The 13,246-nt window shown below is 34.8% G+C and overlaps 1 protein-coding gene across 4 annotated transcripts in view; it reads left to right on the forward strand.

Annotated features, from left to right (window-relative positions):
- OTULIN (OTU deubiquitinase with linear linkage specificity) overlaps positions 1 to 12,886 on the forward strand; it is a 35,817-nt gene extending 22,931 nt beyond the window's left edge. For 3 of the 4 annotated variants that reach the window (XM_074206522.1, XM_074206523.1, XM_074206525.1), the window contains 3 exons: positions 5,244 to 5,369; positions 9,148 to 9,417; positions 12,189 to 12,886. In XM_074206522.1, the coding sequence (XP_074062623.1) occupies positions 5,244 to 5,369; positions 9,148 to 9,417; positions 12,189 to 12,383 (591 nt within the window). In that variant the 3' untranslated portion in view covers positions 12,384 to 12,886. The other variant, XM_074206524.1, reaches the window with a different exon arrangement.
- The last annotated feature ends 360 nt before the right edge of the window (positions 12,887 to 13,246 follow it).

Consider the following 13,246-nt stretch of genomic DNA (forward strand, 5'->3'; position numbering starts at 1 on the left):
TTTTATCAGTTTTATACAAATATTAAATTTCTCTTAATTCTTCATAATTGTCATTTGTTATTACATAGTCACCCGATATTTTAAGAAGTTAATCTTCACAGTGAATTAGCTTCGGACTGAAAGGTATTCAGTGTGTTCAGAATTATAGTATAACATTTGAGAGTTATTAAGATACACTTCAGAACATCTTTGGACTTGAAGAGAAGGTAACTAATGAATTCTGACATTTTCTTGGATGGAGAATAATGAGAATGCCCATTTTTAAGTTTTATGTTAATATAAACTAGGTGTATATTTTGGGTAGATTCCAGTTGCTCTTTGCTTAAGCACTTGTCATTTATTTTAATTTAAATGCTTTATCAGCAGTTTAAATGCTACATCAAATCCAAAGCCCCAAAGTAAATAATTTAAGATTTTAGGACAACTCTAATCACTTAACTTTTTAAAACTTAATTAGATTTATAGGCATTAATTTATTAGTATTATTATTGACATTCATAAAGAATAGACTACAGCAGTTTGTGCCTTCAACTATCCATGTAAAAAATAGGAACATAGGGGCAGCTAGGTGATGTAGGAGCTGAGTTCAAATCGATCTTCAGATACTTAATAATCTAGCTGTGTGATCTTGTTCAAGTCACATAAAGCCTGTTTCTATGGTCATTTTTATGACCATAGATGGTCACTGAACCAGCTGAAATGAATTCTTAATTTACCATTTCTTTATCCAGTTCAAACTAGAAGTATATCCTTTTGCTTTCAAGTTTTGGAGTTCTATTTAAGCCCTTTGCCAACCTACATTTAGTGAATTTATATCTCAAACTGTAATTTGGGGTACCATTTTTCTCTTCTTAGTTTTGTAACTAAAATTCTTGGTTTAAACTCAAGATCGTTCACCACTGGTGAAATGCTTTGTATTCCTTTCATATTGTTCAGATTATTTGGGAAATCACCTTGAAAATCCTTTCAATTAAATATCAAAATTAAAGGGTTGGAATTAAGTGGAATTTGGTAAAAACATTTATTGTTTTGATTTATTCTTTTTTTTTTTTTTGCAAGGCAAATGGGGTTAAGTGGCTTGCCCAAGACCACACAGCTAGGTAATTATTAAGTGTCTGAGACCAGATTTGAACCCAGGTACTCCTGACTCCAGGGCCGGTGCTTTATCCACTGCGCCACTTAGTCGCCCCTGTTTTGATTTATTCTTAAGCACTTATCTTAGAGATGTAGCTATCTCTAAGCATCCCAAAATGGTTAGGGAAACATTTCTGTTTGACCTGGCTCATTCTTTTTTTTTTTTTTTTTTTAAGGTTTTTGCAAGGCAATGGGGTTAAGTGGCTAAGTGGCTTGCCCAAGGCCACACAGCTAGGTAATTATTAAGTGTCTGAGGCCGGATTTGAACTCGGGTACTCCTGACTCCAGGGCCGGTGCTCTATCCACTACGCCATCTAGCTGCCCCCCTGGCTGATTATTTTGACAGTAGAGATTCAGGTGGGGAATGAGTATAAAGCTGCTGAAAGTTGGTGGGGAATTTAGAACTATTCTAAAATCATGAGGATCCTGGAAGAGTAGCAGTACTAACTGAAGAATAAGTGCTTGTTACCTGGTGCTAATGATTATTGCAGTTTGAGACTGAATCTGTTAGAAGTGGAGGAAAAGCCGGGACTACATGAACAGAACCTCATGACTCATCATTTCCATACCCTTGCCATTGGTGGCTTAATCCTTGTTATCCTCTGAACAAGTCTAGTTCTGGCACTGCCTCTTTGGCTGTCCTTTACTTGAGGTGGCTCCATTGTAGTGCAATGTTTAGAAGGCAGGAAGACTTAGCTTGAGTTGAAATCCTACTGTAGCCATTTACTAGCTGTGAGTTCTGAGCAAGTTATTTAACATCTCTTAGTCTCAGTTTCCTTATCTGTAAATTGGGGAATTGAGGAAGTAGTGTTAATTACAGCACCTTACAGAGTTGTAATGAGGATTAGACAGGATAAAATGTAAAGCATTTAGCAAACTTAAAGCATCATATAAATGCTGCTGTGCAGACCGATAGCAAAATGGTGAATGAGAACTATTTGTTGGCTATTTAGACAGCTGAAGAAAGCATTGTAGAGCTCTTAGAGTTCTGTCAGAAGTTGGAGATGCAAATGTCATCCATTGTATTCTGGACCATTGATGGGTTTCTTAACTTTTGTTCTTCCATTTAACTTCGATGGGACTGATGACATTGTGCATCTTTGCCTTAAATCAAATTCACATCTGAGTCAAGACATCATCTTGCCATGTCATTAATCTTCAAAAATGAAGGACAAGCAGTAATATAATTCCTGCTATTGTCATCATCGTCATCGTCATCAATTAATCAATCATTAGGCAGGGGTACTTAACCCTCTAACTTTCAGGTTATTGACTTAGTTCCTCAATTGTTAAATGCCTGATAGTGTATGTCACCTATAGCTAGTGATTTGAACTAAATAACAGACTTATCTCAGTTCCCACTTTTTTAGCTTCTCCCTTTTTTTTCCTAGCAAATGGGGTCTGGTGTATTGAGAGTTAACTTTTGAGCCAGGAAAACTCAGCTTCCAGTTTTGTCTGTGACCTTAGATAAGTCATTGCACATTTTAAAACCCCAGGCAAATCTATGGAATTTTTTAAAACTGAAATCTTCTCTATCCTTTGTGTATATCCTTTAAAAAAATTTTCCTGGGGCAGCTAGGTGATGCCAGTGAGTAGAGCACTGGCCCTGCACTCAGGAGTACCTCAGTAAAATCTGGCCTCAGACACTTAATAATTATTTACCTATGTGATCTTGGACAAGCTACTTAATCCCATTGCCTTGCAAAAAAGCAAAATAATTTTTTCCTGTTCTCCCAGACCATATGAACTTTGCCCATATTCCTCTTATCTGTCACAAATTCCTAGATAGAATAGTCCTCTCCTAAGGTTCTTATCACTTGTACTCCAGCAACAAGTTCCTCTTTATCAAAATTGAAGCCCAAATGGTAATTCACTTTACTAGCCATTTCATTGATTAATATTTTTATTCTTATGACATCTCTCATATCTTTTCCCTTCTCTCCCCTCATACAGCCCTAACTCTTGTCAAAACTCTCATTATCTCTCACCTAGATTACTGTAATAACCTTATTAGTTACTGTTTAGCATGAGTTTCATAGTAGTTGGGGATAATGGGACCTTTATATCCTATTTCCACTTTTCTGACATCATGTTTTCTTTTTTAACTATAGCGCTGCATGCTTCTTTTACTACTTGTTTTCTCACTGCCTTTAGGTTTACTACATTCAGCATCTTTCCTTCTCTTTTTTTTATGTATAATAGGTTAATTCTCAAAGATCTGTATACATTCTTTTCACTTGTGATTTCAGATTGTTCCCACTTGATGGCTCTAGCAATTCAGAATTTAGGAGCTAAAATTAATATATATCATAAGGGTTTTATAATAAAGTTATTAAACTATTATAAAGATAAAGAAAAGCAGAAATTTACCTAGTATTATAAATCAGTTCTTTTGGTTTTAAACTCTGTAAGCATTTCTGTGACTTAAATGTTTAGCTTTTGAAATAAAATGGAAAATGTGGATTTTTTTATTTTCAATTGTGATCACTGTTTTAATAGAATACTTTTTTGTGGGCATTTCAAAAAACATTTTATTTGATTTGCTTGGTTTATATATGATTACTTTGGGAAAATTTGAAAGGTCATTTACATCCCTGTGTTTTGTTTTTATGGACATCTTAAATCTCTTTAATATTATATACTAAAAAAAAGGTAAAAGGAAACACAAACTTTATTTTTCATATTTTGTGGCTATGAATTAACAAAGTCCCCCAACCCAGTTACATGATTTTTCATTACAGGTCCCTAGGGTTTGTGACATATCCATACTTCCCTTGCTATTAGGAACCAGGTTCTACACATTCTTATTCCACTGATTGGTGAGCAGAGGTAGAAAAAAATGCAAACTCAGCTGTTAATCTGTCAGCCATTGGACAACTCTTATTATCCCTTGTGCCATTTTTGTACTAGGTGTGTTTTCATATTATCGTTTTATCTCTTGTTTTTATTAGTTATTAAGAATGTATTAAATTACTCAGACATTTTGCAAAGTGCTCTAGATAAAGAGAAAGGCAGACTAGAACCTGTACAAAATTCTGATCTGGTCATCTAATGAAGGAGATAGCAGGTATAATATACAAGATTTATACTGACTTTGATCAAGTGCCAAGGATCTGTGTAAAACCTTTCTTGATCCTTCTCTTCCTCTAATATATTTTTATTGTATTTATTTTGTATACATTTTGTTTATATTCATGTATGTGTTTACCTCACCTGATACAATGTAAGTTCCTTGTGTGCAAAAACTAATTTTTGTCTTTATATGCTCAGTGCTCAGCACAGTGTTTAAAATATGGTAATTTTAAAATTGTTGATGTATTGATTGATATGACAGGTTCATAGGTATATAATTTCATAAATACTAGGACATCGAAAGCCTGAATGTCTATGTTAATATAATATAGCAAAAAAAATTTTCCAGTAGAAGTTCTTGGTTAGAAATACTAGGTTTTGGAGCAACTAGGTGGCACCCCTGATTAGAGCACTAGCCCTGGAGCCAGGAGGACCTGAGTTCAAATATGGCCTCAGAAAATTAATAATTACCTAGCTGTGTGACCTATGGCATGCTACATAACCCCATTGCCTTGCAAAAATTAAAAAAAAATTTAAAAAAGGAATACTAGATTATTTTCCCCTTCTATATGCAAGGGTCTAATTTTTAATAATTTAACACTTCACATATCCTGAAGCATCAGCCTTAGTCATTTGTTAGTTTTCTATCTATAATGTCCCCCCCCCCATCCCCATCCCCATCCCAAGCTTTTGATTCGTCTCTATAAAGACATTTCATTTAAAGAGAGAATGTTGACCCAGGTCTGATTCATTCTTTCCAATTGCTACAAAGTTACCCAAATGGTTATTAGAATAATCACACAGGTTTTCATATTTGTGTATCATCTAAAACCTCTGTAATATTCCCTCCCAAAGTTTTTAGTTCAGGGCCTCAAGGAAGAATGGGATATGGTGGAATAGAGATTTAGGTGCTCTTGCTGAATTTGAATTGATTGAAGAGATCAGTGAAGGTAATGTGAATTTTTTTCTTTTTGTAATTAATAATTGTGAACTTCTGTGAATGTTAACACTTGGATTTTTCTGTTTTGCTACTATAGTTGCCACAGGAACTAATAAGCAAATATAACTGGATCAAGCAGTGGAAGCTTGGACTGAAATTTGATGGGAAGGGAGATGACCTGGGAGATAAAATTAAGGAATCTTTAGCTCTACTAAGAAAGAAGGTTTGAAACATTTTCATTATTTTGATTTTTTTTATGTGTGGTTATCTGCCATTTCTTTTTTTTCCCTACCTGATAGCTGTAAAATCAAAATATAGGTATTAAAAGATATTTAATAGTTCATGTATCAGCAAAATTATTTTACATTAATTCAGAGACTTGTCACTTAGGCTATTTATAAAATTAAGAGTTGGCTCTAAGAAAAATGGCATATATATATAGTAGTATCCTGCTAAAATGTAAACTGGGCTACTTACGTGACAAATATTTGGGAAAACCCATATTTTATCACTTCATAGATATTATTTAGCTCACACTACTGTAGTCTTACCAAATGATGTGAAGTAAAAATCAACTTCCTAATTGTCGGGAGTTCTTATGTGTTGTGTGAGATTTTAAATTTCTATTGAGTGAAAAATTCCCCATTTCCTTTTTCTAAAGTTTGCTTTGTTAGAAAATGTTTGGTAACTTTTCTTTTGAATAACATTTTCAGTTTTATTGAATTTATGAAATTGAGTTAAAATACAAATGTGGTAGACCTTTAAGATCTTTTAAGATCACACACACACACACACACACACACACACACCCCACCCCCAATGAGAAAAACATCATAGGTAGTCAGATTCTGTATGGAGTTTAATTGAATTTATGGAATTGTAAAGTACAGCTTGACTTTGAAAGTTACAGCTCTCTGAGTAACTTCCATTATCCACCATCTGTTTTCTTTGTTCCACCAGAGAATACTCTTAAACCCTTGACCATGAGGTTTCTTTCATTTGATTCATCAACAAATCACCTGTTTTAGACTTACTGTGTGGGGTGAAAGGGAGGAAAGGAGCACTATACTAAGTACTGAAGAATGCACCATCTTTGTTTCCTAAGTTCTTAAAACCTTGGTTTTAAGACCTCGGGTTAGATTAGATGTTAGCATTTGTACTTCTTTTGTCTCTTCCCATTTTAATGTGTCCTCTACACGGCTGCCAAATTAATTTTCATAAAGTGCATATCTGACTGTGTCACTCTTTATTGCAGGGGTTCTTTTTGTGTGTGTCATGAACCCCTTTCACAATCTGGTCAAACCTACCAATCCCTTTTCAGATGAATGTTTTTCAGTGCATAAAATAAAATACATAAAACTATAAAGGAGATAATTATATTGAAATTTTACTTATAATTTATAAGTACATTAAAAAGTAAAACTTATCACATATTAAAAATAAAAGTTCACGTACCACAGATTTAGAATCCCTGCTCTTTATTTATATATTTTGCTTCCCTTCTCACCCTTCACAGTCAGACAGATTGTCATTGTTCTACAAACAGAACTTGATCTCTCATCTCTGTATTTTTCCTTTGGAGTACATTTTACTTGTACCTTAGTTTCTTTCAAGATTCAGTTCAATGCCAATTTATATATATATATATATATGTATATATATATATATATATATATACATATATATATATATATATATAGGTTAGCACAGTGCCTGCCACATAACATAGCAAACCTTTAAATAAATAAGTTTGTCTTTTACACATTCATGTATATATGAACACACATGTATATTTCATGCAGATATATGATATATATATTATACTGTATTATCATATTTCACTATTTGCATCTTTTCACTAATATTAAGGGGGGAAAGAGTGGCTTATATTTTTGCATGTTGGAAAGAGACAAGTTTTTATAGTATACTGGGTTATTATCAAAGGTAGATAGTAGAAGAAATTGAAGGCAGAGTCCATGTCCCTACATTTAGTGGATGTTTGAAGCTTTAGTGTTGTACGTTTTTCTGGCATTTTTCTTTACTTCCCCTACTTCCAGCCTCTTAGCTTTTGTGAACTTGATATTTGTTTCTTGGAATAACCTTTTGTAAGTAAACTTTTATTCCCTGTGAATGACTTTAATTGTTGATTTCTAGAATGTGTTAATATTTTTGTTTTTAGAATAACATGTCTTGAGCCAAATGAGAAATGTGTATCACCTGATTCAAGAAGTGGTCTCAGGTTTGCCTCTAATACCCTTTGGCTTTGTGGCCCTGATAGGTCACTTAATCTGTGTGCCCCAGGCTGCAGAACATTTGTTGTTACTGGGAGTGTCCTCAGCCCTACCAAGAGGAAATTGTAGGTCCAGACTGACAAGCATTTCTTTCTTTTTTTTTTTTTTAAGGTTTTATTTATTTTGGGTTTTACAGTTTTTCCCCCTAATCCTACTTCTCCCCCACAGAAGGCAGTTTGCCGGTCTTTACATTGATACAAGTATTTCTTGAACTAAGTGAGCTATATCTATTGGTTCTTCCACTCCTTCCTGCACATATGACCTTACTCAGCCATATTACACATAAGTAAATAAAAAAAAAGGTGTCCCATCTCTTCTCCCTGTTTCAGTAATTCCTCCATAAAAAGTGGCCTTGACTTTTTAAAATCTGTGCTGAGCAGGCTCCTACAATTTAAAAAGACTTTGAAGTGTGGACCTAGAATAGATTATATGTTTATTGGTCTGGCTGAATTTTTTTTTTAACATTTAATTTTTATTTTATTCTTGCCCTCAGTTTATGCAAACAAAATTTGTGTAATTTTTTCCAAATTATCTTCCTTTCTTCTGCACCACCACCCTTCCCCTGGAGAAGGCAAGCAATGTGATATAGATTATACATGTGTGGTCATGGAGAATATTTCCATTTTAGCCATCAGCCAAGTTCTTTATGTACTTGTAAGGTAGAATAGAGAGGAGTAGAAGTGAGCTTGTTACTGGCCAAAGAAATAGACTCACTCTCAGAGGAATGGGAAAACAACTCTGATATCTTCTTCCAGTCTTGACTGTCATTTCATTTAATTTTAAATATGCAAATTTTGGGGGTTTTTTGAAGATATATTTAACAAAGTCTTTTCCTGACAACTGATTTAAATATTGACACATCTTTTTCATTTCCTCATTAAGTGAAGCATATAATCCAGAATCTTGTTTCATTTATTTAAAAGTTCAAAGGAACAAATGTATATTTGAGTGCCTAGGAAAGTGCCTTATGCATAGTAAGGGCTCAGTAAAAATTTAATTTTGCTGTCTGAGCATTTTTATCTAATTTATGCTTATTCAAAGGCCAGAAAATTAAAAATGAGAAAATTACTTTTAGGAAAACAAAGACCCTATAGTCCTCCCTGGCGCCTAAGTATGCAGGTCACTAGTATTTTAGTGTCAATTTTATTTCTGAGCTCTGACTCAGCTCTAGCTTTCTTGAATGTGCTCCTTGCCTTATCTAGCACAAAGCTCTCTATCTGTGCTCAGAAAAGATTTGCATGACAGCCTCCATCTTGTTGTATTGGAAGGAAAGGAAGATTTATTAAGTGCCTACTCCATGCTAAGCATTGCATTTAGCATTTTTACAAATATTGTCTCCATTTGATCCTTACAACAACCCTTGGAAATAGATGCTATTTTTCCCATTTTACAGTTGAGGAAACTGAGACACACAGACACTTGTCTAAGATCATACAGCTTGTAAGGTTCTGAGGCCAAGTCCAGGGTTCCACCCAGCTGCCTCACTGACTGTGGAAGCTGTATACTTCTACTTCCTTGGCTTGCTACTACTTCCCCTCATACCAAATGCCTTGCAATTTCTGCTGTTGTTTTAATGCAGACTTGATGTCATGAACTTGTCATTTGTCATTCATTATTATCAGATTCTGAGGATGGTGCCATTCTTCTTGTTGAATATACATGACTTTCTAGGAAGGCTCAGAACTCACTTGTGATTATGTTCTCCTTAAGTGGGCAGGTCTGACGGCAATGAGATCTGCAGAAGAGAGGCAGGTGGCTTGTGATGAGCTCTTCCGAAATGAAGAGGAAGAATATAGCCTCTATGAAGCTGTGAAATTTCTGATGCTGAGCAAGGCCATTCAGCTGTATGATGATAAAGAGAAGGGCAAGGATGTGCCTTTCTTCTCTGTGCTTCTGTTTGCTCGGGACACCTCAGGCGACCCTGCTCAGCTGCTGAGGAATCACTTGAATCAAGTGGGTCACACTGGTGGCCTGGAGCAGGTAAGCTGTCCTGGCCTGGGGGTAGTTCAGGCCAGTGATTCTTGAGGAGTGTTTCTAAAAGCAATAGATTTGACAGTGTCAAATGAAAATAAAAACATAACCCTTCAATTTTAGCTTCTCTGAACAAAATAGAGCATTGTTTTTGAAAACAAGGACTATGTAACCTTAGATTATCTTGATCCTCTTTTGGCAGCTGTTATATTTTTACACCTTGGAGACCACAAAACCTTTTACAGCTCTGCTAAGTTGGCTCTGTTAATTGAAAACCAAATATACTATGTCCTTTTGCCAGGACCTTTGTCATACAAACCACATCAGGATATGGCTTAGACTTCACAATTATCCCTCAGTAAGTTTAATAAGCTATTTTCTGCTATTCAAAAAAATAAGTTTTCAATACTGAGCTTGCAGATCAGTTTTTAAAACTATTAATTAAATTAAAAGTAATTAAAAGTAAATCAAGCACAAAGAGATCTTATTTGAAACCCTCATTTCTCTAGTTATTGAAATATACTTGACCAGCAAAAACTCCAAATGCCTGGATAGTGCTGGGGCATTACAGTGGCTAGAGATGAATGGTGATGTTCATACTTGCCAACTTTGGCAACAGCCACTTCTCATTTTGGTGTTCCTTGCCAGGAGGGGAAAAAAAGGTGAGGGAAATTTATGTTTCATTGCATAGACAAAACAATGTTTATCATGAATAGCTAGATAAAGGTACCCGAAATATTTAACTTTAATTTTTAAAATACTCCCTAATTATTAGACAGATTTTTTTTTTGACTTGTAAACCTGTGTATCATTTTGGCATTATTTTCCATATTTAAAATTAAAACCTGGGAATGGAAAAATCAGATTGGTTCTTCAAGATTTTTCTAAACTTAATCCTTTCACATTGTTAAGTCTCTATTAGACCACTCTTTGATTTCTGGTATTTAATGATATCTTTAGCTCAAGTGTAGATAGTAATGGAAAGACTTAACAAATTCAAAAGTAGTATACTATTTTTTAAAAAAAAGTAGCATTATTAATGTAAGATATTTTGAGTGAAACTTTAGGCTTTTTTTTATAATGGCAAACACATAATGATTCTATTTAACATGATTTATTATTCTACAGAAACCACATTTAGGCAGTTTTTAACAATGACTCAAAATGACCAGAATCTACAGACCATCATGACTGTTGTTCAGTATTCTTCATGACCCCATTTGGATTTCTCTTGGCAAAGATTCCTGGAGTGGTTTGCTGATTCATTGTCCAGCTCTCTTTACAGATGAGAAACTGAGGCAAATGGAGTTAAGTGATTTGCTCAGAGTCACACAGCTAAGAAGAGTTTGAGACCAAATTTGAAGTCAGGAAGATGTCTTAGTGATTCCTGGCCCATTGCGCCACTTAGTTGTCCCATACCATCATGACAATCCTTCCCTGCCATTGTTCACAGACAGGATTGGTCATGAAAAAACTTGGAGCATTTATAGGTTCTCTTACTTTAAAAGTAGAGCTAGGGAAAAATACTGTTCAAAAGAAAGAGTTGATCCAAGGATTAATTAAACCCCTAGAAAGACTGACATATTCCTAAAATTTTCTTGTCATGTTTGAAATTTTTCACTTCTTTTTGGTACTTTTGCCTGAAATTCTATGAACTAGTTCATTTAAGTTTCAGGACTATCCTCTATTTTAAAAAAATCCAGATATTAAAGAGTCTCTGTTCATTCACCTTATAGCAGTATTTAATTTATTCAGGTTGTCGTCCTAACGCAGTGCCTTGGAAGATAGACTAGACTTGGGGAGGTTCTATAATGGAGGAATACTTTTTTAGAAATTTAATTTAATTTAATTTTTTCTTGGTTACATGCAAAAACAAGTTTCAATATTCACTTTTAAAACCTTGAGTTCCTAATCTCTCTTCCTCCCAACCCAATCCCCGTCATTGAGAACGCAAGTTATTTGATACAGGTTAGTCATGAAAAGCATTATCACAATTGTCATGTTGTAAAAGTAAACATACTGTTCTCCCCTCCCCAAGAAAAAAGAAACCTCAAAAAAAGTACTGTAATGTATCTATTTCTATCTGTAGAAAGATAGATTTATTTTCATTCTGTATTTAGACATCATCAACTCTTTGGAGTGGGTAGTATTCTTTATAAAAAGCCCTTCAGAGTTGTCTTGGGTCACAGCATTGCTGAGAAAAGGTAAGTCACTCAACAGCTGATCATCCTACAGTATTGCTGTTTCTTTGTATGTAGTTTCTTTCCCATTACTCTGCTCATTAATTTTTTTTTTTTACTGAGAGCATCCTCTTCATCATTTCTTTATAACAGAATAGAATTCTATCATAATCACTTACAACAATTTGTTCAGCCTTTCCTCAATTGATGAGTATCCTCTCAATTTCCAGTTCCTTGCCACCAGAAAAGAGCTGCTATAAATATCCTTATACATAAAGGTTCTTTTCCTTCCTGTTTAGGGGGTACATTCTAGGGAGAGCGGCTTCCCTTAGAATTCTGACAGAATGGGAATGGTTGACTCTTTGATGGACTACATTATTGTAACCTTGGACAGTAGAAAAAGGTGAGGGCAGAGTATGGAAGATAGTGAACACATGAGCATAACAATCTATATTCCAAAGACAAATCCAGCTATTTAGAGATTCTTCTGTTTTGGATTTCTTCATCTGCTTGTAATAATTGCTGTCTAAGTATACTGTTAAACTTCACTTTCTTCCACTCTTACCATCATTAAAAAGCATTCTTTCCTATTCACCCTAGGTTGAAATGTTTCTTCTTGCCTATGCAGTGCATCACACCATACAAGTTTATCGACTATCTAAGTACAACACTGAGGAATTCATCACTTCTTATCCTTCAGATCCACCCAAGGATTGGCCAGTGGTGACTCTGATTGCTGAAGATGACAGGCATTATAATATTCCTGTCAGAGTGTGTGAGGAGACAAGATTGTGATAAAAGATCAAAAGTGAGAGAAACTTGTTAGGCTTGTAGCTTGAAGTATGGCTTAGAGTGGTCTACAAGAAATCTTCGTCTTCTTTGAGCTGAATTCTCACTGGGATGTCCTAAAGCTTAAATGTTCGCTATGAGGATTAACATTGCACTTAAGCTTTTCCCCCCCCCTTCCTCCAAGGCAATAAATTTCAGAGGCCTTCAGAATAGTACACCTGTTTGAAGGTGTAAAATGTGTGTCCTCAACAAAACAAAATATTCTGTATTGTGCCATCATGGGACTGATTTGGGAGAATACCAGAGTCAAATCCCATCATGACAAATTAGTAATTTGTTTTTTAAGGAGAGAGTAAACAATTTTCTTCTAGTAATGAGTCTTTGAAGTAACCTGTCTATGCAATGCATTTATTGGGACATTGGAATTAAGTTTTTGTCTGCCTAGTCTTGTTATACCTCTGGTGTTTTCTTCTGCATGTTGCAGAGGGAATAAAACTGGGTTGAAATAATTCTTTAAAGATAATTTGAAATAATCTGTAACAGGAGAGGCAGCATGGCATAAGGAATAGCTCTTGAAGACAGGAAGAGCCAGATTAAAGTTGCTTAAAATATCAACTCCCTGGGGTTCTCTCCAAGACTCTTTAAGTTAATGGTGAGTTGCTGATGTGTGTTGGTAGAGGGACCTTCTCTACTAGGCATTCTCCCCAATAATGAAATCTCAATTCTGGACCAAAAATAAAATCCCCAGCATAGAGGTTTAAGAATGGGATCTAAATGGGTATTAAAAGCATTTTAGAAAGTTCTGTTGGAGGAGAGAACATCATAGGAATTGTTACTATGAAATATATAACCTCCTTTGGAGTATCTCA

Source organism: Macrotis lagotis, chromosome X (assembly GCF_037893015.1).
Source record: "Macrotis lagotis isolate mMagLag1 chromosome X, bilby.v1.9.chrom.fasta, whole genome shotgun sequence".
Classification (NCBI taxonomy): domain Eukaryota; kingdom Metazoa; phylum Chordata; class Mammalia; order Peramelemorphia; family Peramelidae; genus Macrotis; species Macrotis lagotis.